Source organism: Narcine bancroftii, chromosome 4 (assembly GCF_036971445.1).
Source record: "Narcine bancroftii isolate sNarBan1 chromosome 4, sNarBan1.hap1, whole genome shotgun sequence".
In the NCBI taxonomy this organism is placed as follows: Eukaryota; Metazoa; Chordata; class Chondrichthyes; order Torpediniformes; family Narcinidae; genus Narcine; species Narcine bancroftii.
The window spans coordinates 286,439,304-286,461,609 of NC_091472.1; the positions used below are offsets into that span (position 1 = coordinate 286,439,304).

A 22,306-nucleotide genomic window follows, 5' to 3' on the forward strand; every position below is an offset into this window, starting at 1 on the left:
TCTAACTCATTCCATATACACATCATCCTCTCTGGAAAAAGTTGGATAAATCTATGCCTTCTAGTTTTGGGCAACTCTACCCGAGGCAAAAGAATGTGAGTCTTCACCTTATCTATGGCCTTGATCATTTCACATAAATAATATGAGTAAATAAAGTGAAGAGTCACGTTCTAGATCGGATCTAATCTAGAAAATAGATGTGAATGCAATCTAATATATGGATTTGAAAACATTTGGGGAAACTTGCCTAAGTGATTATGTTTCTCCTGGACAAGAGGGCGTAACCTCAGGATAAAAAGGTGTCAATTTAAAAAGGAGTCTCGGAAATATTTTGTAAGTCAGAGGGTTGAGTCTGAAACTTGTTGCCACATGCGGCTGTGGAAGCAAGGTCTTTGGATGTATTTAAGGCAGAAATTGACAGTTGTTTGATTAGTCAGGGTATCAAGGGTAACAAGGAGAAAGCTGTGGAGAGGGGCTGAGTTGGAGGATGGAGAGCTCATGATTAGAGTGGCAGAGCAGACTCAATGGGCCAGTGAATCTCCTTCTGCTCCTATGTCTTGTGATCCTGTAATTAATATTTTCTTTCTCTTCAGATTCTAACAATAAATGAAGATGGATCACTAGGACTAAAATGCCTGAAATCTCATATCTGTGAGCATTGTAACGCTGCTTTCCGTACCAACTACCATTTACAAAGACACGTTTTTATTCATACAGGTATAGGTGGTCTTGGTTACCATGCATGAGATCTGTCATAGAAATGAAGTATATTGTTTCATTTAAGATAATGGTTCTCAACTTTTTTTTTCTTTTACTTACATACCACCTTAAGTGATCCCTTAATAACCACAGAGCACCTATGGCATCCTATACCATTAGGTGCTCTATGGTTAGTAAGGTATTAAGGTAGTAAGTGAGTGGGGGGGGGGGGCGGGGGGAAGGTTGAGAACCATTGATTTAAGATAAGGTAATGTCTTATAAATGCAAATGATTAATTTTTGATTTAATTATATTATTATTTGTTTAGTATTTTGCTGTTGCTTCCTGAAGTATGACTTGGCAGACAAAATTATTTTTTAATTTTTGTTTTGCTGTCTGATTCTGTACTGCTAAATCCTCATCCCATCGTCCCATTTGTAATAGACAAAATTTGCAGGTCATGCAGGTGTTTCTCCATGGAGGTGCCACCAAGTTCAGACTTCTGTGGTGAATGTGGGTGTCCTGAACTTGGTGGTGGTTCATCATTTAAAACTTTTCCAGTTGCATTCTAATTTGTGCTCCTTGAGTGGATCAGTGGAACACGATTCTCCGGTGCTGGGAATCTCCACACTGTATCTGTGCAAAGTTAAAACTGGCATCAAAACAGCAAATCCATTAATTTTGATGGCAAGGAATAGCTGCAAGAGACCATTCTAGCCTATCCAAGTGATAAGTTTGCATGGTTTAATTGTAAATGTTAATTACCTGAATTTCTTTGTTTTAAAATTATTTAATGACCTTAAATATTTTCATTATTAAATGTAAAGAATGTTTTAATTACTCCATTTTACTTTTTGAATGTTTCTGAATGGCTGTTTTATACATATTTGACAGCCACATGAACTAACTGTCAGGTTCTTAATTTGTGTTTAGTGAGCAGGCTTGTCTTCTCTCTCTCTCTCACTGTCTGCTCCATGATGGCATTCATGAATAAAACACACAGTTGCCTCGCAGCACCTTGTCATTGACATTCAGATCAACACTTAGCTGCAAATTAATACTTCAGTAGGCTACATTGATTAGTTTTTGTAGATCAGCAATGACCCCGCTAGGCTTAGTGTGACATTTTCACCCAAAATATCTTTAAACTATCTGTCCCTCCCAGCCATAAAGTTGTTAAACTTGGAATATGTTCACCAGTTTGCACACTTGTACGTGAATCTTGACATCAGTGCAGTATTTGGTTAAGGCTGTTTTTTTTTAGTGATTTCAGGCTTTGCATTGTCTGGGTATTTTAAACCTCTGCCTATGGATTGCTGTTCCCTTTTTTTGTGGTCAATTAACAGTGCTCACTGATATTTTAAACAGTATTTTTTTTGAAGGTGAAAAGCCGTATCAGTGCAGTCAATGTAGCATGCGTTTTATTCAGAAGTATTTGCTGCAAAGACACGAGAAGATTCACACTGGTAAAGTTATTCATATTTATTATTTTTTTCTCCCTTTATTAATTCCACTTCAAGGCTTTTGTGTGCCACTGCTATATTTATTTGGAAAACCAATTTGTGTGTAAGATTATGAATTCAGTCAATGACGAATATGTTAATACTGAAACACAGAGACTTAGAGTTGCTGTTTTTCCAGCCTTTTCTCTCACCTGCTTTTAGATTTTCTATGGAATAAGTGACGCTTTTATAAAGATTGATTAATCCTTTAAATGTGAACATGTCTTGATGGAAATCTTCAGCATTGAGCCTTGGGAATTACTGCATGCAACCTTGGATTTAAAAAAAAATAGAGGGCCATGGAGAGGAGACCACTGAAGTAGTTTTTTTGGTGAAATTGTGAGAGCAATTTATAAAAGTAACAAACTTGCATGTATGCAATGTTTTTTTTTAACCCCATCTCCAAATCCTCCACGATGATGGATTTGTATAATGCATCACTGAGGGGAATTTGGACCACTGTGTCTCTGCTTGGCTCTCCAAGAAGAATCTGGTTAGTTACATTCCTCAGCTTTCCAGATATCCTTGCAAGTGATTTTAATTTCAGAAAGCTATTACTGATTCTATATCCATAACCCTCTCATCCTGTTAGGCAGTGTTCTACAAATATTGTCAAACCCAATTATACAAATATCAACCCCATTTTTTTTCTCAAAACTATTTTCTCCTTGATGGCTTCAGTTCTTTTGGCAGACACTATAAATCGGTGGTGACTTCAGGTGGTAAACCCTTTAGTTGTTGAAAAGCCTGTTGTTTTATTTCTCCATGAAAATCTTTTCTGGCCTTAAATACTATCTATGCAATCCTCTCTTGACATCTGCTCTGACAGGGTAGATACCAGCATTGCCAATTCATGCATTTGGCACTTAACTTTCGTCTTGAAACATCTAGAGTGCTTTTCCAAGTCCTTCATAATGCATGTGTCCCAGAATTCATTCAGTTGAAGACAAACCCTCGTCATTTTTTTAATATAGATGCTCACTGTCCTTTTTTAAGCATTTCATTGAGCTGAGACAATCCAAATGGGATTCATATTCCTACCTTGATCTATGTGTGGCTTCTCTTGCTTAGCCAGCTGAGCTACTGGTGGAATGAAAACAGCGCAGGTTATTAGTATGTGTAGAGCTACACCAGTTACAGTATATTCTGAATGTCATCTTTCAGATTAATTAGTAATTTGTTACATGCATGTCCCTATTGGCATGTGTAGGAGAAATGGTTCTCAGTGTAGCTACTTTTTCCTTTAATGTAGACAAATGTGGCATCGAAATTGCATTCAGCAATATTCAACAAGTAGCAAAGAAAAAAGTGAAATGCTAATCTGTTTTGTATAACCTGTGTGGTTTTATATGTGCTGATTTCATTGTTCAATTCTCATTCACCCAGTGGTTCAGGTAGTTAACAAAGGCAGCTGTGCAACATGCAGCATCCAGATTTAATCCCTGATTTGTGCTTGGTATCGAAATAATCAACTAATATGGGGTTAATGTAGGTTTTGAGGTAAAAGATCAGCATGATCTTTTGAATAGCAGAGAAGCGAAATGGTCTTTTATATTTTAGTCACAGAATGGTAAAGCTGATTTGAATAGGGGAAAATAAATCAACCAAATTTAGTGTTCTACATAGCATTGCATTATTCATTTAAACATTTGATAACTTGACAGTTCTTTCTCATAATATCAGAATATTCTCTTTATTATTCTCTTTATTATGCACAGATTCCAAATGACCTGGTTATCTATTTACCATGTAGTTGATTCATAATGATTGGTGCCCAGCAATGGGAGCAGAAGGCCCAGTTTAGGTACTTTTTGCACTTTTAGTGCTCCAGGGATGGGTTTTAAAGAACTGAGAACATTACAGGAAATAAAGCTTTTTGTTTGTTTGAAGAATTTTTGGATACCTGCTATTTAAAAAAAAAATTAATGCTGATTTACTCTTTGAATAAAATGTAGTCTTTAAGCATGACTTGGTGTTGATGTCAAGCTTAATTAATTGCATTGTCTAGAGACCATGTGTAATTCTTTGGAAATGACATTTTTAGGTGAAAAACCTTTTCAATGTGATGAATGTGACATGAGGTTTATACAGAAATACCACATGGAGCGGCATAAGCGAACTCACAGTGGAGAGAAACCATATCAGTGTGAATACTGCCAACAGGTGAGAATAACTGATTTTGTGAAGCATTGATTATGACATTATTAGCACAAGAAAAGCCATTTGCTCACTCTTAGTTCTCTGAAACAAAACTCTTGTCTTTCATTTCTTGATTACGAGCATTATCAATTTTATGAAAACATACCTCCTTTTCATTTAAAATTATTGTCTTTATCACAGTTTCATGAGAGTTCCATACCCCATTGGAAGAATAGACTCTAGATTCATGGGGATGGCATCTGGCTTACAAAAAAAATACAAACGTGAAGAAATGCAGAAAAAGAAATTGAATGCTTTTATTGCCAGAGGGAAATATTTAAAAGTTAGGAAAGCATAAGATTGATTTGATATTTCTTATGTAGTTTGAGGAACAATTGATTGAACAAAAGAGTTATATGTAAGAGAGGATAGTGTGGTGTAGGGGAGCAAGAGTTAACATTATCAACTAGAATCTGCTTCAGTGGTTGATGGCTCAGGCGCTAGCAATGTTCAACATTATAATGCATTAGAGAAATAGGGAACAGAATGATTAAATCTACATGAGACTGTCTTCCTTTTGTGAATGAAAGACATGAAATAATTAGGCTCTGGGCTTGGTTACATGTGGTAACTTCTAGGTATTTCTGCCTTCTCATATTCTCACTTTGGGAAAAACAATCTCTCCATTCTTTATGGGATGATCGTGAGAGTGTCCTAAATGAACAGTGAAATTATGCTTTGTGCACTTTTTTTCTTGTCATATTCATTCCTAATAAAGTCTTCCTGCCTTTTTTCCCTCTTATCCCTTCTTGGTTCTTTTCTACCACTTGTCCATTGTCTTGTTATCTTTCCCAAAGTAGTGTGTTTAAACTAGTGTTTTGGCTGTGGCTTAAGTAATGTTTTGTGCAATTACAGTAAGGTTTCTTTTGTACCCTACCCTTCCACCTGTAAAATATAAGATGGTGTTTTTTTTTTGTTAAACAGTTTCTGCTGGACACTCTCAATGTATGTGGAGAGAAAAATTTAGCACTTGATTTCAATGAACTTGCATTAGCCTTGGTTGTATTGTTTAATTTTTTTTTCCAAACATACACTAGGACCTCAAAATGTGCCATAAATAAAGATCCAACAATTTGAATCAAACAGTGCATGCTCACGTTAGGGTTGTGCATAGTACAGTGACAAGTTTGTTCTGTGAACAGTCCAACAAGTTATCTTTAGCATTACATAGAGCCTTGTGTAAGCAGATTATAATAAAAGGAAGATCAGTTAGCACCTTGTAAGAGCACTGTTATGGGGCTCGTTCAGGATCCTGATGAATGCAGAGGGGGAAATAAAAAATGTCTCTTTAAGCCTATTGGTGCAAGTTTTCACACTCTTCGTTCTTCTCCCTGAGGAGGGGAAAGATTGTGTCCAAAGTGAGATGGTCTTTTAGTATGTTGGGTGACTTTCCTAAGCAGTGGAAGAGGTAGATGGAATCTTTGCAGGGGAAGGAAGTTTAATTCACTACCTTTCTTATGATCTTGAGCAGTGTAATTCCTATACTGTACTTTGATGTATCCAAGAGGTATCTTTCATTGGGGTACTTGTAGAGGCTGTTGTGGAACAGGAGACATGCCAAACTTCCTCGGAAGTCTAAGAAAGTGAAACAGTTGGTGCTCGCTCTTGATTGTCGCATCAATGTCCTTGTTTCAGATGTTTGGAGATGTTTGTTCCTAAGGACCTGAGGCTATTTATTCTTTTTAATTCAACGTCATTTATGTGAACAGGAGTATGGACCCTAGCTTCTCTCCTGAAGTCTTTTTCACCTTACTGACATTAAGAGAGAGGTTGTTATATTGGAACCACTATTGTGATGTCATCAGCAAATTTGAAGATGGAGATGGAATGGTGTTTAGTTGTACAGTCATGGTGTAAAGGGAGTATAAAAATGGACTGAGTGCACATCCTTGAGGAAAGGATGATCATGGAAGTGATGTGGTTACTCATCTTCATTGATTGTGAACTGTTACACAGGAAGTCAAGGATACAGTTGAAGAACACAAGAAATAGCAGGAGTAGTCCATCCGGTCCATTGAGCCGGCACCGCCATTCAGTGAGATCATAGGTGATCTGACAATAGGCTCATCTCCACCTATACCCTCGTATCCCTTCATTCCCCTACTGTGCTTATTTTTAAAACAATCAATCCAACCTTGTCTTAAATATATTTACTGAGGTCACCTCCATTGGTTCAATGGGCATTGAATTGCACAGATGCACCACCCTTTGGGAGAAGCATTTCCTCGTCATCTCCATGCAAAACTGACTATCCTGAATCTAGAGGCTCTGTTCCCTGGTTCTAGTCTCCCCCATCAATAAAACACCTTGCCTCCCTCTACCTTAATTATGCCTTTCAGAATTTTACGCATTTCAATAGGATCCCCTCTCATTCTTCTAAATTCCAGCTAGTCCCAAACTACTCTATCTCTCCCAGATGACTCTATCTCTGAGGCCTGAGCCCTGAGGCTTAGATTATGAAGTTTGGGAATGAGGTTACCTGGGACTATGATATTGATGGCAGAGCTGGGGTCTAACAACAGTGTTTTAACAAATGTTCTAGGACTGAGTGGAGTGCGAGAGAGAGAGCATCTGCTGTGGATCAGTTTGGCCGGTTGGCAAATTGAAGTGGATAAAGGCTGGCTGGTAGCTTAGACTTTTAATGTGAGCCATGACCAGCTTCTCAAAGCACTCCTTGATGGTGGACAATTAGATTTCAAAAGTAATTCATTTGGATTATTTTAAAATGTGTAATTAAAACACCTCTGAAATACAAGGCAATAATTAAACACTTGAAAGTAAAATTATCAAACCTTCATAGTGACAGGCTAGATATGAAGATATTTAGCCCCTCTTGCACATCAGTACTCTGCATTTGGGTAAATTGGAGGTCTGAGTGGGAGGTCGGGTGAAACATGTAGCCTTGCTCATCTCAGATTTACATGATTGCCTGAAGCGTGGCTGGAAATCCAGAGACTGGTTATGTTGAAAGTAGCTGAGAATGGGCGGTTCCCAAAGGAAGGGTTGATCTTCAGTCGGGTCAGTTATTTTGGAGGTTTTAAGATTCCAAATTTGATTAATTAAGCTATCCTGTTCAAATGGGCTCTAGATTTAGTCTGAAATGTATAAATTTTAACTTTTGTTGCAATAGGATTGATTTTCAATGCAATAACGAATTGTCACAGCATACTGTTACCATGTGATGCTTTTGATGTGCCTTATAATTTTTATCACGCTCAGTAGTGATTTGTACTGCAAGGTGATCCATATAGAATATTCATTTATTTCCTTCAGGGATTTGTGTGAATCAAATTTAATTTTAATCATATTGATTCTAATGTTCCATTTCAGTATTTTTCTAGAACTGATCGTGTATTAAAGCATAAACGGATGTGCCATGAAAACAGAGATAAAAAACTAAAGTGTGCTTTGAAGATGAGTGGACTTGAAGGAAATGAGGATGATCCAAGCGCTGTTTTGCAACACAAAGAGAATCCAATACCACGGAAGAAGAAGCAGAAGACAGGAGAAAAATCAAGATCCGTTGGTCCGCTGACTGAGAAAGAGTGCACGCTGGAAAAGCTTGATCAGAAAAAAGATGAAAATGACAGCGATTATCCCTCGCTGTATAGTATAGCCTCAAAGGTGAAAGATGAATATATGGTTACTGAATACTCGGTTGAAATGCCGCATTCATCCAACAGTGGGAACCCTTTGGAAAGTACCTCTGGGGATATTCATCCACCTAAACTGGTCATCAAAAAGGTGAGTAGTAAAAGGAGTCAGAAACTCCAGTTGGAACCGAGCCAGGCATTGCCGGCTTTATCCACTTATGAAGAAAATAAAGTGACTAAATACACTTATGAACTTATTGGTAAACCGGGTCTACTGGATTCTGAAGGAAGCCATGACATTGATCAGGTTGATTCCTTACAGGAAGTTCCCAGCAAACCTGTGCATAGCAGTAGCAATTATGATGACGCAATGCAGTTTCTGAAGAAGAAGCGCTATCTGCAAGCGGCAAGTAATAACAGCAGAGAGTATGCCCTGAACGTTGGCCAGATAGCATCTCAGCCATCGGTGACCCAAGCAGCTGTGGCAAGTGTCATTGATGAAAGTAGTGCAGCATCTATGTTGGACTCTCCGTCACTGAGTGTTGAAATAAAGAACAGTCAGGACAAAAGTGGGATCCCTGACGAGGTACTGCAGACTCTGCTGGACCATTATACTCACAAAGCGAATGGACAACATGAAATGGCCTTTAGTGTTGCTGATACAGAAGTGGCCTCGAACATGTCAATGAACACTTCGGAGGTAGCTGAGGTTGCCCAACCTGAAAGAATTGGTGCAAGTACACAGTCAACCTCTTCGGACAAAGCCAGTATGCTTCATGAATATTCAAAGTTTCTCCAGCAGGCTTTGGAAAGAACAAGCCAGAATGATGCATATTTACCAGGCCAGAGCCTTGCTTTTGGAACCGAAACCCCGAATCTCTCAAGTCAACCATTATTTTCTTCCATGGCCTCGATGACTATGCAGCGTGGTTTTAGATCAGGCATGAATTCACCATTGAGGCCTTCTGAGAAGACCCACTATGGTTTAATGGTTGGTGAGTCACAGCATGCCTTTTCTTTCTCCAATGAAGAGGCAAATCATAATTCTGTCTCTGCACAAGAGTTCTTGGATCAAATGACTTCACAGAAGAAAGTGGAGGCTCAGCCTGTCCATCAGGCTTACCAAATAGGCACATTTGAACAGACATTCAGATCTCAGTACCAGAATGCAAGGTCTGGTATAACTCCCCCATACAGTGCTGCCAATGGACAAGTAAACCTGAGGGTGCGTGGGACTAGCGCAGAGTTTTCAGAGTTTCCATTAGTGAGTGTAGCAGAGGGAAGAGCTCAAATGACTGCTTCGCCAGATGCCACAGCGAGTCAGGCCTTTGGATAGCAGGAAGCTCTGATTGTTTGTTTAAACAAAAATGGGCCGGCACTTCAAATGAACTATTCTTGTATTATGCGCTGCTCTGTATAGGATGGAGTGCGGTATAATCAGTAGTTAATACAGTTTTGGTTCAATTTAACACATTCATATATAGAGCCTTGAACAAGGGCCCCTTGAATACCAAAACCCAGCTGTGCTGCAGGGCAACATTGTTAAAAACATTTCTTTGCATATTTCAGCCATGCACAGCATGTTGCAGGTTTTTGTGTTGTGGCAGGGCTTAACTGTTGTTTAACACTGATGCTGCTGCCATGCCTCATTGTGTGACATGCCCCCAAAACATTTTGGCACTTTTAAAGGAAAAATCAATTAGTCACTTCTACACTTAGAGTAAAACCGAAATAATAAATTAGTTTCTTTGGATTTTCTTTAAAATATGCACTTTTCTACTCAGATTTACTAAAATTGTCAACAGAACTAACATTTTTTTCCTGTTTATATTTAGGAGAATGCTTAGAAGCAATTGGAACATAATTTTTATCTAACTTGCATTTTCTTCGCATAGCAAGACCACAAATTTGTGGAGTGGGAGAAGAATGGTATTCAGCAATTATCTGTTGAACATTCTATTTATACCATGAGTTTAAAAAAAAATAAATTTTATTTATTTTAGAAAAGAATGTGGGAATTCTGTTTCTCAAACCATTCAAAGCACAAAAAGTGCTTTACTATTTCCCTCATTGTGTGATGCAGTTTTTGGCTGTCAGATAGTGGGTTGCCTTATTAAATATAGTTTATATCCCTATTTTTCTATGTTTAGTATATAAAACCTTGTGTTTCCTGTTTCCTTGGAGTAAATTTACCTGTTAATTTATATTGCGCTACCTACCCATTTATTGTGTATTACTTTGTCTGCATAACAATTTTTCAAAATATATAATGCAGCAAGCCCTTCATGCCATGAAATGTTACATTTTGTTCCCCTTTCTGTAAATGTGATTGAGTACATTGTGGTAGGCTGTTTTTAAAGATCAACAACGTTTATATATTGAATTAGCCAATTGAGAATATTTCTTGCATATAATTGGTAAAAGTGTCATCCAATTTGAAGAAATAGTTGTCAACATTTTCACTTTCAACCAGTAATCATTCCTTGTAACCAATTTATTGTAAGGCTTTGGCTTAGCAATTGTTCAGAATTTGAGTGACCTCCAAATGCTGTGACTTAATGGGTTCAAATAACTTTTCCAATAAATGTCATACCAGATTATTCTGTAAATATACAAAGGAATAAATTTATCTATGATTTAGTGGAAAAAAAGTTGTTTGAATTGAGATGGACATCAATGGTTAAAGCTCTGAGGTTTATAAGATTTGGATATCTGCCTAATCAGTGCAGTTTACATTCTGTAGTATGCTTAAGAAATGTTTCAGCCAAAGATGTAAATTTTGTATTTTTGTATTTATACCATCTTTGCAGCATTTGAAACATTCTAATATTAACTTGTAGGAGTTTAAGTTTGGTTGCATGGATAAAATAAGGTGAAAACCGTGACCAGAGAAAATCTTACACTTTTTTTGCAATTTACCAGAGTTGGCCTATGTAACTGCACTTCAAAGTAATTAATTGAAGTGAGATCTGAGAAGGGGAAATGCAAATTCTTTATACACTTGTGCTGTTTAATTGGGGCTAAGTCATTGTGTAAATGTAGTATTAAATGCCAGTTCAGATGCAGTAGTACATTTCAGGAAATCATATTTACATTTTCGCTGTCGCCCTACACCATCCTGTTTTTTAAATGCTGATCTTTTTGTTTTTGAAGTCTTTGTGGGGAACTGTCATCCAGATGCAGGTATGAACATCTCAACTCTTAACAATTACAAACATCACAAGAAACGATGTGGTATATTAGTAGAGGATGCCATCTTTTTTTTAAAAAAGAGAGAAATAACATTCATAAACTCATAATTTAAAATATAAAATTCAAAACTTGCAGTCATCGAGCTGTGTGTGTAGTCCGAGGTATAATTGGCCTCAGGTAATCAAATGTATACTCCTTTAAGCCATTCTTTGGTTCTCTGTCAGAAGCAATAGATCTGAGGCACCCCAGTTTGAAAACTTAGATTATGAGCAAGTAAATTATAATTTTTTTTGCTGGAAGTAGAACACTGGACCAAATAAAAGGATGTCTGGGAGATGTGACTACTTTGATACATGAAGCAGCCATTAATTTAAATTTGGAAATGCATTAATTACATGCTTTGTGTTCTCCACTTCTTGAGGAAACGTACTCAGTAGAAAATACCGTGAGGCAGCTGCAGTTTTATCACATGGCTACTATTCAAGGTACATTGAAGTGTTGCCTGTGCACATCTTGTTGCTCGTGAACTTCCATTGCACTGAAATGAGCACTGATGCTCGAAATCAATTCTATAAATTAAAAAATTTATGCCAGCAATAGTAATTATAACGGAGAAAACATTTCACATTTGTAATTTTTTTTGCCATCTAAAGTTACCAGATTCAATTACCTTTATTAAATTTTATAGCAAACTGAAATGAAACTGCATTGCTATTTTTACTTTCCCATTTATTGAGACATTTAAACAAAAATGCTGAGTTGGTAATGTGTACAATGTACTTTTTGGGAAAACATTAAAATGTGCACTTTTAAAATACTTTCCTTCGAAGGTGTGAAATGTAATGAAAACTATTATCAAACTGCAATCCAAAATGTGTTTTTAGTATTGAGGTTATGTCGTGTTGTTACATTCATTTGAGTATCTTCTGTAAGCACAGATAATGATTGATTTATAACCAATGTGTAAATGATGATTCTTTACAGTTGGTGGTGATCTGTTCTTGTAAAGGCTTGGGTTTTTTTAAAATATGTAATTGTACCTTTTGTGATTACATATATGGTTTCACTTGGTTTTCATGTCTATGGCTCTTTTTAATTGAAACAAATACATTCCAAGAATGTAAAGAGTATTTAGTGCTTTAGAATTTTTGCATGTATTTCTTTTTATGTGCGCATTGCTTGTTTTAATTTCATCATCCAATATTTTAGAAGAGCTGTTAACCATTTTGATGATTTGTTATAGAGGAAAGGAATAAAAGACTATCTTATTCTAAAGCAACATCAAAAATTGATTATATTTAATGTGCTTGAGAAAGTATTCCTCTCTCTAAGAAAGTTTTCTTCCTGTGTAATTGTAGATACATTTTAGTTTTCTGTTGGGAGGTAGGGAAGGCATCTTAAATTTTGGAAAAAAGGTTGTGTTGAAGATTTCTGTTCTAATGAGAACTGGGCATACAATTCAGATTCATAGCTTTATGTAAATAAATGCTTTAGACAAAATAATCAGACTATGCTAACCTCCAGACAATGCTGGTCGTGAGGAACGGAAACTGCATGTCTATACAGAGCAGCAACATGGATAACATTAATTTAGGTAAAACTGCACCCTATTTACATCAGGAGTTGCATAGATTTTATGTTATTTGCAAACCATTTATACACTGATGGACTTGCCAAGTGATACTTTATTCTGGTTTATTTTAGTACACTGGTCAATTTTGTATGTAAACCTGCTTTTCTATTAACGTAGAAGCACTAACTAGAGAGATTGATTTTTGTATATTATGAAAGCTAAATTTGTTACAAAATCTGTTCCCACAGTCTTTGTACAAAAACTGCTTTGGTTCAGTTAACTACTCAATCAAGTTGTGCTGGAGAATGGTGTTTGCAGGAAATCTCAGTCTTTCACTCACGTCACATCAAACTTATCATCACTTCAGGGCTTAAACACTGGGATGCAAATATTTTGGGGAATGGATTTGTCAGTAGTAGATATTGATACACCAAGTTCAATAATTTGTGATGTCATCAAATACCGTGTAGATATATAATGAAGCAGATTCCTTCAAAATGCTTTAAACAGTTATCAAAAGATATACAGTACTTTATAAATAGTGTATTAGAGAAATTGGAAGTATCACCTTTTCATCTTTAAGGAGTCTTTTTAATTCATAGTTATAAATAAACATTCAGAAATCTGTTTTATTGGTTGTTGATTTATAAACAACAATGAGGAGTAACATTTTGAAGATGGGGATTGCTGCCATATCTTGAAGGATTCTGCGTGGAAGAAAGTTTAGTGTATAACATTTGTGTATAAAATATGCTGTTATTTTCATACACCTTCACATCTGTGACATGTTTTTTTTTACCACAGTGAAGATCTTTCTTCTGAATGACATTTGTTTTAGTTTCAAAATTAAAAAAAATAAAAGTGATATGTCTTGATTTACAATCGTAGCATCAGTGTCTTTGAGAATTTAATTGATACGAACCCTTGAATCTATTGTTTTTGGTTGTAGTCTGTTTTTAATGTATTATTTTTTTAAATTCTTGGCCAGATCTGCTTCGTTCTTTACATTCACTCACTTTTCCCCCCAAATATACAATGAAGTAGGAGGCAATTTGTGGTAAATTCCAAAACTTCAGACACTGGAATCTTTAGCAAAAAAAAAAATGCTGGAGGAACTCGGCAGCTCAGAGAGCAGCCATGGATAAAAATGATCAATCTTTCTGTTCATGACTCTTTAAGAAGAGCATATTGGTTTGAAACATCACCATTAATTGACTCCCATTGTTCTGTAATCCTGCTTCCAATTTTTGCAGTCTTTTGTATCTCCAAGTATAATTAGCACTTTCTGTTTTTTAGAAATTGCACCTATGTGGAATTGTGCGAGACCAGCGGGTCTCAACCTTTTTTCTTTCCACTCACGTACCACTTTAAGTATTGCCTCTTCCATGGGTGCTCTATGATGAGTAAGGGAATGCTTAAGGTGGTATGTGAGAGAGAAGAAAAAGGTTGAAAACCACTGTTTTAATTGTACCTCATTGACTCGTTATGTGCACGGTTTCATAACTCCAAAGGAAATGGGCCAATGAAGATTTTTCTCAAGCAAACTATTTCAGTGACAGTTGGCTCTCAAGTAGTGATTCTCAACCTTCCCTCTCACATACCACCTTAAGTAATCTCTTCCTCATCACTGATGGTACAGGGAATACTTAAAATGGTATGTGAGTGGAAAGAAAAAAAAGGTCAGGAACCACTGAGACTGCAAACAGGCAAGAAGGGTTAAAGTTGGGATGGGTTCATGCATTTCAATCCTGATCACTGCCACTGGAGTTCTTCCTTCCCCCCACCCTCCATCCTGCACGTTTTCTTCCAGCTCCTGGCCGCATCCTACAGAAGTGTGGGTTGTCTTGGCAGCTCAATAAGCCAATGCTTATCAGTAAGGGGAGTTGATGAGAAGGGGAGTTGATGAGAAGGAGAGTTGATGAGAAGGGGAGTTGATGAGAAGGGGAGTTGATGAGAAGGGGAGTTGATGAGAAGGGGAGTTGATGAGAAGGGGAGTTGATGAGAAGGGGAGAATAATGGGCAGTTATTGGCCAATGTGGACGGACTGAAGGACCTGCTTCCTTTACGTTTTACTCGCACTGTACGTCCACCTAGTTGGAAAAAAACATTTGTAAATGGAATATTTCCGAATGCCAGTTTTAAACTGCAACTTTTCGGGTGCGGCTTCTAGACTTAATTAATTAATGTTATGAGGGACTAATGCAGTCTGTGTTGAAGAGCAGGTTAAGTTCACCAGCCTGTTGGTTGGTGGTGGTGGTGGTGGTGGTGGTGGTGGGGGGGGGGACTTGCACGGGTCCAAAGGCACCGCGTTTCTTCGTTGCCAGGACGTGGCAGGTTGAGCGCGGGCGGGTGTGTGGCCGGACCTTTCCCCGAGGATCGGGCGGTGGGCGAGCAGCGCTTTGAGGCCACGGTGGATCCCCTCGGACGGAATTTTGCCTTCTCCATTGGGCTCCTGCGCCCCGCTGATACGTGCGCTCCGACCAGCTGGTCGCTGTTTCAAGTTGGGACGCGGGACCAGGCTCTGGCCACACCAAACTCCTTCAAATTAACCCTATCTCGACAGTCAAGAGGACCAGAGTTTGGAGCCAGCGCCGTCGATGGCATTAGGGGCGCAATGCAGGTTAGAAATGCCCCCTCTCGTGTTGAACGTGCCCCTTGTAGGAATGCTTTCAAAAGTTGGTGTGTGGTCAGGGAGTGGCAGAAATTGTTACCCGGATCCGGATGCAGGTAATTTTTTACTTGCTGCCACTGAAGCAGTTCCAACTGTAACTAAATCACGCTCCAGAATATCCAAATCCCAGACCATGTCAAATCTGAACAAGTTTTTGGCGCTTAAACCTTAAAGGGACTTTGTTCTCCCCCTCCCCGGAAAAGGTATATGTTGCAAACATTTTGTCATGTTGCACAGGGGAGTCGGTGTCATGTAGTTGCGCATCTGGACCCACTTCGACCAAGCTCTTACGAGGTGAAGAAACGGAGATTTAAATCGCTTATTTCGTGGAGACCTGCTCTGGAAAAGTGCGGGGACGGATGGTGGCAGCGATGGGCAATGATGACCTGTATCATTTCAAGGTATGAAAAAAGAAACCGACCAAAGTTTCTGCTGATCTTGTAGATGATTTGAGAATGCAAAGGCTGGTTCTAATTGAAGGGGAATCACCATATCAACAGGACTCTGCTTTCAGGAAGTAAATGGGTAAAAGGAAGGGCTGGATTTAACTTGGGACTTTTTTTTTCCCACTGCAGTAAATGTAGTGGCACTCACTCCATTTCACTGATGCTTTTAAGACAGCCATGGTCTGTGTTGACAATAAGTCGACCTTGTTATGTCATCTGAATTGGTAAATCGATTTCTTGGCTTGCTGCTGTTCATTCGTGATTGTTTTTTTTTTCTGGGGGGAAAAAAATGGTCCCATTCCCCCTTTTGCATTGTGAACATAAGAAATAGAAGCCCTCAATCCCTCAACTTAACTTTCCCATTTGCAAGTTATTGGTTGGTCTGAAAGCAAGTTTAATTGTTCACTCCGAGAAACAATAACTTTTCACACATATGATGACATCTTTATTGACTTATATTTTTCAGACTCCTTTCAACCTGCTTTAAAAGGCTCTGCAGACTTGCAATTCTCCAAGAGAATTACCTTTACCTCCTCTGACTTGAATGGCCAGTTTGTAGTTTCAGGCAGTGCTCTGGGTTCCTTCACAAGAGGAAACATTCTCTTATTCACCTAGTTAAGGCCTCTTGTCCCATATTTTAATCTAATAAGCCTTGGAGTGTTTTTAAACACAACAGAATTCTTCCTTGAACATCATGCTCTGGATTGAATCATGCCAACACCCAATAGAACTGAAGCATAATCTCTCAACTTTTGTATTAAATTCCCAAGACAATAATATTAACATTCTTTCACCTTGCCAATTACTTGTAATAGCTGCATACTAGACTTGTGCAAGTCAAGTACTCTGACAATTTAATATTTTCCGACAATAAACTTAATTTTCATCAGCGACGTTGCCTTGCAGCACCAGTGACAGGGGATTGACCGTAACTCTGGGCTCTGTGGGGAGTATCATGTTCTCTAACTTCTAGAGTTTCCTCCATATATTTCAGTTTCTTCCCATGTCCCAAAAATATGGTGATGGTTAACTATTTCAAATTACTGAGTTGTTGCTTCATGACAAAAATATTCAAATGAGAAAATAGGGGCATATATGAAAAAGTTTGAGAGAGAGAGAGAGAGAGTAATGAGACTGATGTGATTGCTTTTCTGGGAATTGCCCTGGATTTGAGACAAATGGGCTTCAATCCTTCATAACTTTTAAATGTTTTAAACACCATGACAGTAAAGATGGTTTAAAAATTAAACCTTTGTTTTATGTCTCCCATGTAATCATACTTGAAGATTGTTGGGGAAAAATTCTCATCCTTATTCTAATGAGATCATTGCAGAAATATTATCTTGTTATAGAACATTACAAAACTGTGCAGGCCCTTTGGCCCACAATGTTGTGCTGACCTGTACAAATTACTGAACAAACAAAACCTTCCCTACCTCACACCCATTACCCTCTATTTTTCTTGCATCCATTTGGCTGAATAAGAGTCTTTTAATGCCCCCAGTTGTAAAAGTCTCCACCACCATCCCCATCAATGCATTCTAGGCACCCCTGATGTCTCCCCTAAACTTTCCTCACCTCACCTTGTACAGATGTCCTGCCTGGGAAAAACTTGCTGGCTGTACCTCTCATAATCTTGTAAACCTCTAAGTCACTTCTCATCCTTCTTCACTCCAAGGAGAAAAGCCTTAATCTTGCCTTATGAGACACATTCTCCAAGCATTCTTCATAGCTTCCACATCCTTCCTGTAATTAGGTGACCAGTACTGAATACAATATTCAAAGTGTGGTCTAACCAGAGTTTTATAAAGCTATAACATTGCCACATGCCACTTGAGCTCATTCCCCTGATTAGTGAAAGCCAGCATAACATAAGCCTTCATAACGGCCCCATCAATCTGCATGGCAACCTTGAGAGATCTATAAATTTGGACCTCAAGTTCCCTCTGTTCTTGCACACTGTTATGAATCCTGTCATGAACCATGAACTCAATCTTCAAGTTTGATCTTCCAAAATGCATCAGTTCACACTCATCCAGATTACCACTTTTCAGCCCAACTTTGCGTCCTGTTGTAACCTACGACAACCTTTTACACTATCCATAATACCTCCAACCTTCATATCATCTGTAAATGTACTCACCCCTCCCTCTACTTCTTCATACAAAGAGCAGGCATGCAGAACTCCACTATTCATCTACTACAACCGCCCTCTATTTTCTGTTTTCTCCAGGCAAGCCAATTCTGAATCCACACAGCCAAGGTTTCATAGATTCATCTCACAAAGCAATGCTGACAATTCATGGGAAGACTAGGCTTCTCTATATGCTTGTAAATCCTGTCCTTAAGATCCCCCCCCCCATAGCATGCTCACCAGGCACATGTTGCCTCCTTTATCCTTCACTCTCATCATCCTTCTGTTCTCCATAAATGCATAGAACACCTTTCAGTTTTCCTTAATCCTATTTGCCAAGGCCTTCTCATGCCCCCTTCTAGCTCCTAGTTCTTTCTCAAGTTCCTTTGACTACCATACAATTTTCATGAGCCTGTATTTACTGTACTTCTTTCTTCTTCTTAACTAGCGGTCTCATCTCTTGCCAACCATAGTTTCCTAACTTTACCACCATTTCCCCGACTTAGAAGGACAAGCCTATTCAGAACATCGCCGCACGTGGTCCATAAACATGGTTTCTGTTCTTTCTGTTCCAATTTACTCTCCTCGGTTCCTGCCTAAATCCCATCATAATTAGCCCTTTCTTAATTAAACACTTTTCCATTTTGTCCACTATTCTTGTCCATGTTCAAGAAGTTATGGTAACTTTCACCAAAGTGCTTCCCCCTGCTGAGAGATCTGTCACCTGACTAGGTTCATTACCCAGTACTAGATCTAGTAAGGCCTTTTGTCTAGTCGGCTTGTCCACCTACTGCATCAGAAATCCTGACAAATTCTGCCCAATCTATCCCTCTTGCAGAAAGGAGTCCCAGTTAATATTTGTTGCAGTCTCCCATAAAAGCAATCCTGTTAATTCTGTACCTTTCCAAAATCTACCTGCTTATCTGCTCCTCAGTGTTCAGAAATTTATTTGAGGGTCTAGAAACTACTTCCAATTCAGTGATTGCTACTTTCCTATTTCTTACTTCCACTACATTGACTCAGTGGACAATCCCTCCACACATTTTTTTGCAGCTGTGATACTATCCATGATTAGTAATGCTACTCCCCAACCCTCTTTTACTTCCCACCCTATCTCTTTTAATACCTACATCAGCCAATCCGCTCCTTGTGCCAGGCAAGTCTCTGTAATGGCCACAACATCGTAATTCATGTACTGATCCAGGCTCTACAAATTCAGCTCCCTTATAAGTAAAACTTGCATTTAAATAGATACATTTCAAACCTTCCAAATTACTACATTTATGCTCCCTGTCCTTCCTCACAAACTCACAAATATTGCATCAACCTTTCCACTATCTGATCTCTTCTCTGCCTCCACATTTGCCTGACAAACTAGTTTAACCCACCCCAGCAGCTCTAGCAATCCTGCCCACCAGCATATTAGCCCCTCTACAGTTTAGGTGCAACCCATCCTTTTTGTACAGGTCATACCTTCCCCAGAAAAGATCCGAATGATTCACCAACTCCTGAACCAACCCCTGCACCAACTTTTCAGCCACACATTCATCTGCCATAACTTTCTATTCCAGCCTTCACTGGCGCATGGCACAGGCAATAATCCTGAGATTACTACGCTTGACGCTCTGTTTTTTTAAGTTTCTTTTTTACAATCTCTCATCTCCTTTCCTATCCATGTCATTGGTACCAACGTGGACCAAGACATTTAGCTGCTTACCCTCTTGCTTGAGACTGCTTGAGATATCCCCGGTACCCAAGAGGCAACGTACCATCAGGAGTCTTGATCTTGTGTGAAAAATCTCCTGTCTGTTCCCTTAACTATCAAATCTCCAATCAATGTAGTGCTACTCTTCTCATCTCCTTTTGAGCTGAAGGCCAAGACTCTGTGCTAGAGACCTGACCACTACACCCTGTCTCACAACAGTATCCAAAGCAGTATATTTTTTGTTGAGGGGAATGGCCACAGAGATTCTCTGCACTGACTGGCAATTCCCCTTTCCCCCTCCCAAAGGTCACCCAGCTAAACAGTCTTGGGTGTGGCTGTCTCCTGATAGCTTCTGTCTATTAACCCCACTGCCTCCCAAATGATCCAGAGTTCATCCAGCTTCCGCTCCCTAACACAGTGTGCAAAGAGCTGCAGCTGGATACACCTATTGCAGATGGAGTCATCAGGGACATGTACTGTCCCAAATTTCCTACGTGCCCCATTTGGAGCATGCCATGGCCCAAGTTGCCAGCTCCACTACCTACCATGGGTTATTACAAAAAGTCCTTACCTGTACTCAGCCTCTGCTCACCAAAGCCTCTAACTCTCCACTCCAACATTGGCTGCTCTGCTTAAGCTTCCGTTTGTTTGCTGCAGCAAATTAGCCAATGGAAAAATATAAACAAGCACCTAACTTTCCTGGTGCTTTTTAAATGGTCCTCTTCTCGTTCTAAGTTGCACTCTTCCAACTCCCAATGAGAAACCAATAGGCAAGTTCTAGTCATGCATACTGCTACCTGATAGGGGTATAGGTAGTAGGTTTAATTACTTCAACTAATTATTTGCAATGTGTCATTCCACTCAGAACTGGGAAGGAACAGAAAGAACAAAGACAAAAATTAAATTGAAGGTCTAGTCAGTGCTCAAGTAGAATAAAGGTTGTAGAATTATTAATAAAATGTCAGCAACACTCAACAGATTGAGCCACATTAGTAGAAAGAGCTAACACATGGTCTGAGCCCTGAATTGTCAACTTAGTTTCCTTTTCAACGCCTGCCCTTCTAAACGTTTACAGGATTTTTTGTTTTTATTTCAGGTTTCCAGCATCTGCAGTTTTAAATACTTTCAGCGTATAAATATCATTAGTGGTTTTTTTTGCCATTTGTGCTGCCATCTTGGTGCCAGACCATTCTTGTTTTCAGGCAATACTTTTTGCCCAGTTTATTAATTAAATAGCTTTAGAAGCTCTAAGTGAGAATGATTGACATCTTATCAAATGATGGCAAAGTATGGTTGATATACTGGATTTTCATCAAAGTGTATGAGTTTGAGCCTGCGTAGTAAATGGAGATTCAAAAATATGAACAAAAGTTCTTTTTGAATATTTTATTTTTTGGTTTCCATCACAAACTGCTTCAAAATGTACAGATATCCCCCAACAATCTATGTACATGTGATGTTTATCTCCTCTCCCTCTCCTACCCTCTTTAAAAAAAAAAGGAGAAAGAAAGACAAAAAAGAAAAAGAGAATGCTGGGTCTGGTGTCAGCGCTTCTGATGAATGTCCAGGGAGGCCGTGGAGCCGCCCCCTTATGTAATTTCTTTTATTAATCCACTTATTGGTAATTTTTGTCAGGATGTGGCGACAGCTGTGCTCCCGTGTACATCAGATATGGCTGCCATATTTTAACAAAGGTGCTATGTGGGTTTCTAAGATTGTACATGATTATTTTTTTTCCATGGGAATACAGCTATGCATCTCAGTAGTCCACCTACTGATGAGAGGGGAGTCAGACTTCCAGGTCACTGCTATGCATTTTTTTTTTGCTATGGACAAAGCAATTAATATGAATTCAATTTGGAATTTGGTTAATTTGTACCTATGTCCATGAAGTTCCCCAGTAGATATAATGTTGGATCAGGTGGAAAGGGTTACTTTAGTTATCCTGGTTAGTATATCAGCCAAATCCTGCCAAAATGGGGCCATCTTTGCACAGGACCAGGTTACGTGAGCAAATGATCCCGGTTCCAGACCTGAAACACATCTCTGGCACCTCTGGTTTTGCCTTCTGATTCTTTTGTGGTGTGAGATGGAGCTGGTGTAGAAAGTTGTATTGAACCAGTCTGTAAAGTTAATCACTGTTGTCACACTGTTTCTACACCAGTCCGACCAGCATCTCTCATCAATTGTGATGCCCAGGTCTGGCTCCCATCTCTCTCTTGATTTGTGTCGCCCGTGCTTTGGGCTTTCACCTTGAAGTACCGAGTACATTTTGAATTAAGTTTGGGTGTGTTTCCCAGTCAAAGCAACCCTTCAATCTCACTAGGTTTAGGTGGGGTCATTGTAGGGGCCCACCTACTCCTTAGAAATGATCTTAACTGGAGGAAACAATGAAAGGTCCCCTAAGACAAATCGTATTTACCTTTTAGCTGCTCAAAGGACATAAGCTGTCTCCCCTCGTAGCAGTCCTCAATACATCGGACCCCCTCCTGATGCCAAATCTCCAGAATTTTATTGCCATTGTTCATGGTTAGCAATGCATTATGAGTCAGTGGTGCCTTTGGCGATATTCCCACTTACTTTCCAATACAG

General features: G+C 38.8%; 2 protein-coding genes across 7 annotated transcripts in view; both read left to right on the forward strand.

The window, feature by feature from the left end:
• znf148 (zinc finger protein 148) overlaps nt 1-13,645 on the forward strand; it is a 62,512-nt gene extending 48,867 nt beyond the window's left edge. For 4 of the 6 annotated variants that reach the window (XM_069935289.1, XM_069935290.1, XM_069935288.1 and 1 more), the window contains 4 exons: nt 594-717; nt 2,082-2,165; nt 4,246-4,364; nt 7,731-13,645. In XM_069935289.1, the coding sequence (XP_069791390.1) occupies nt 594-717; nt 2,082-2,165; nt 4,246-4,364; nt 7,731-9,329 (1,926 nt within the window). In that variant the 3' untranslated portion in view covers nt 9,330-13,645. The remainder of the gene's footprint in view (nt 1-593; nt 718-2,081; nt 2,166-4,245; nt 4,365-7,730) is intronic. The other 2 variants (XM_069935293.1, XM_069935292.1) reach the window with 2 other exon arrangements.
• Nucleotides 13,646-15,510: 1,865 nt separating this feature from the next.
• Nucleotides 15,511-22,306, forward strand: part of slc12a8 (solute carrier family 12 member 8) — a 130,707-nt gene continuing 123,911 nt past the window's right edge. Inside the window, exon 1 of the mRNA XM_069930521.1 lies at nt 15,511-15,830. The gene's annotated coding sequence lies outside the window, so the exon portion shown is untranslated. The remainder of the gene's footprint in view (nt 15,831-22,306) is intronic.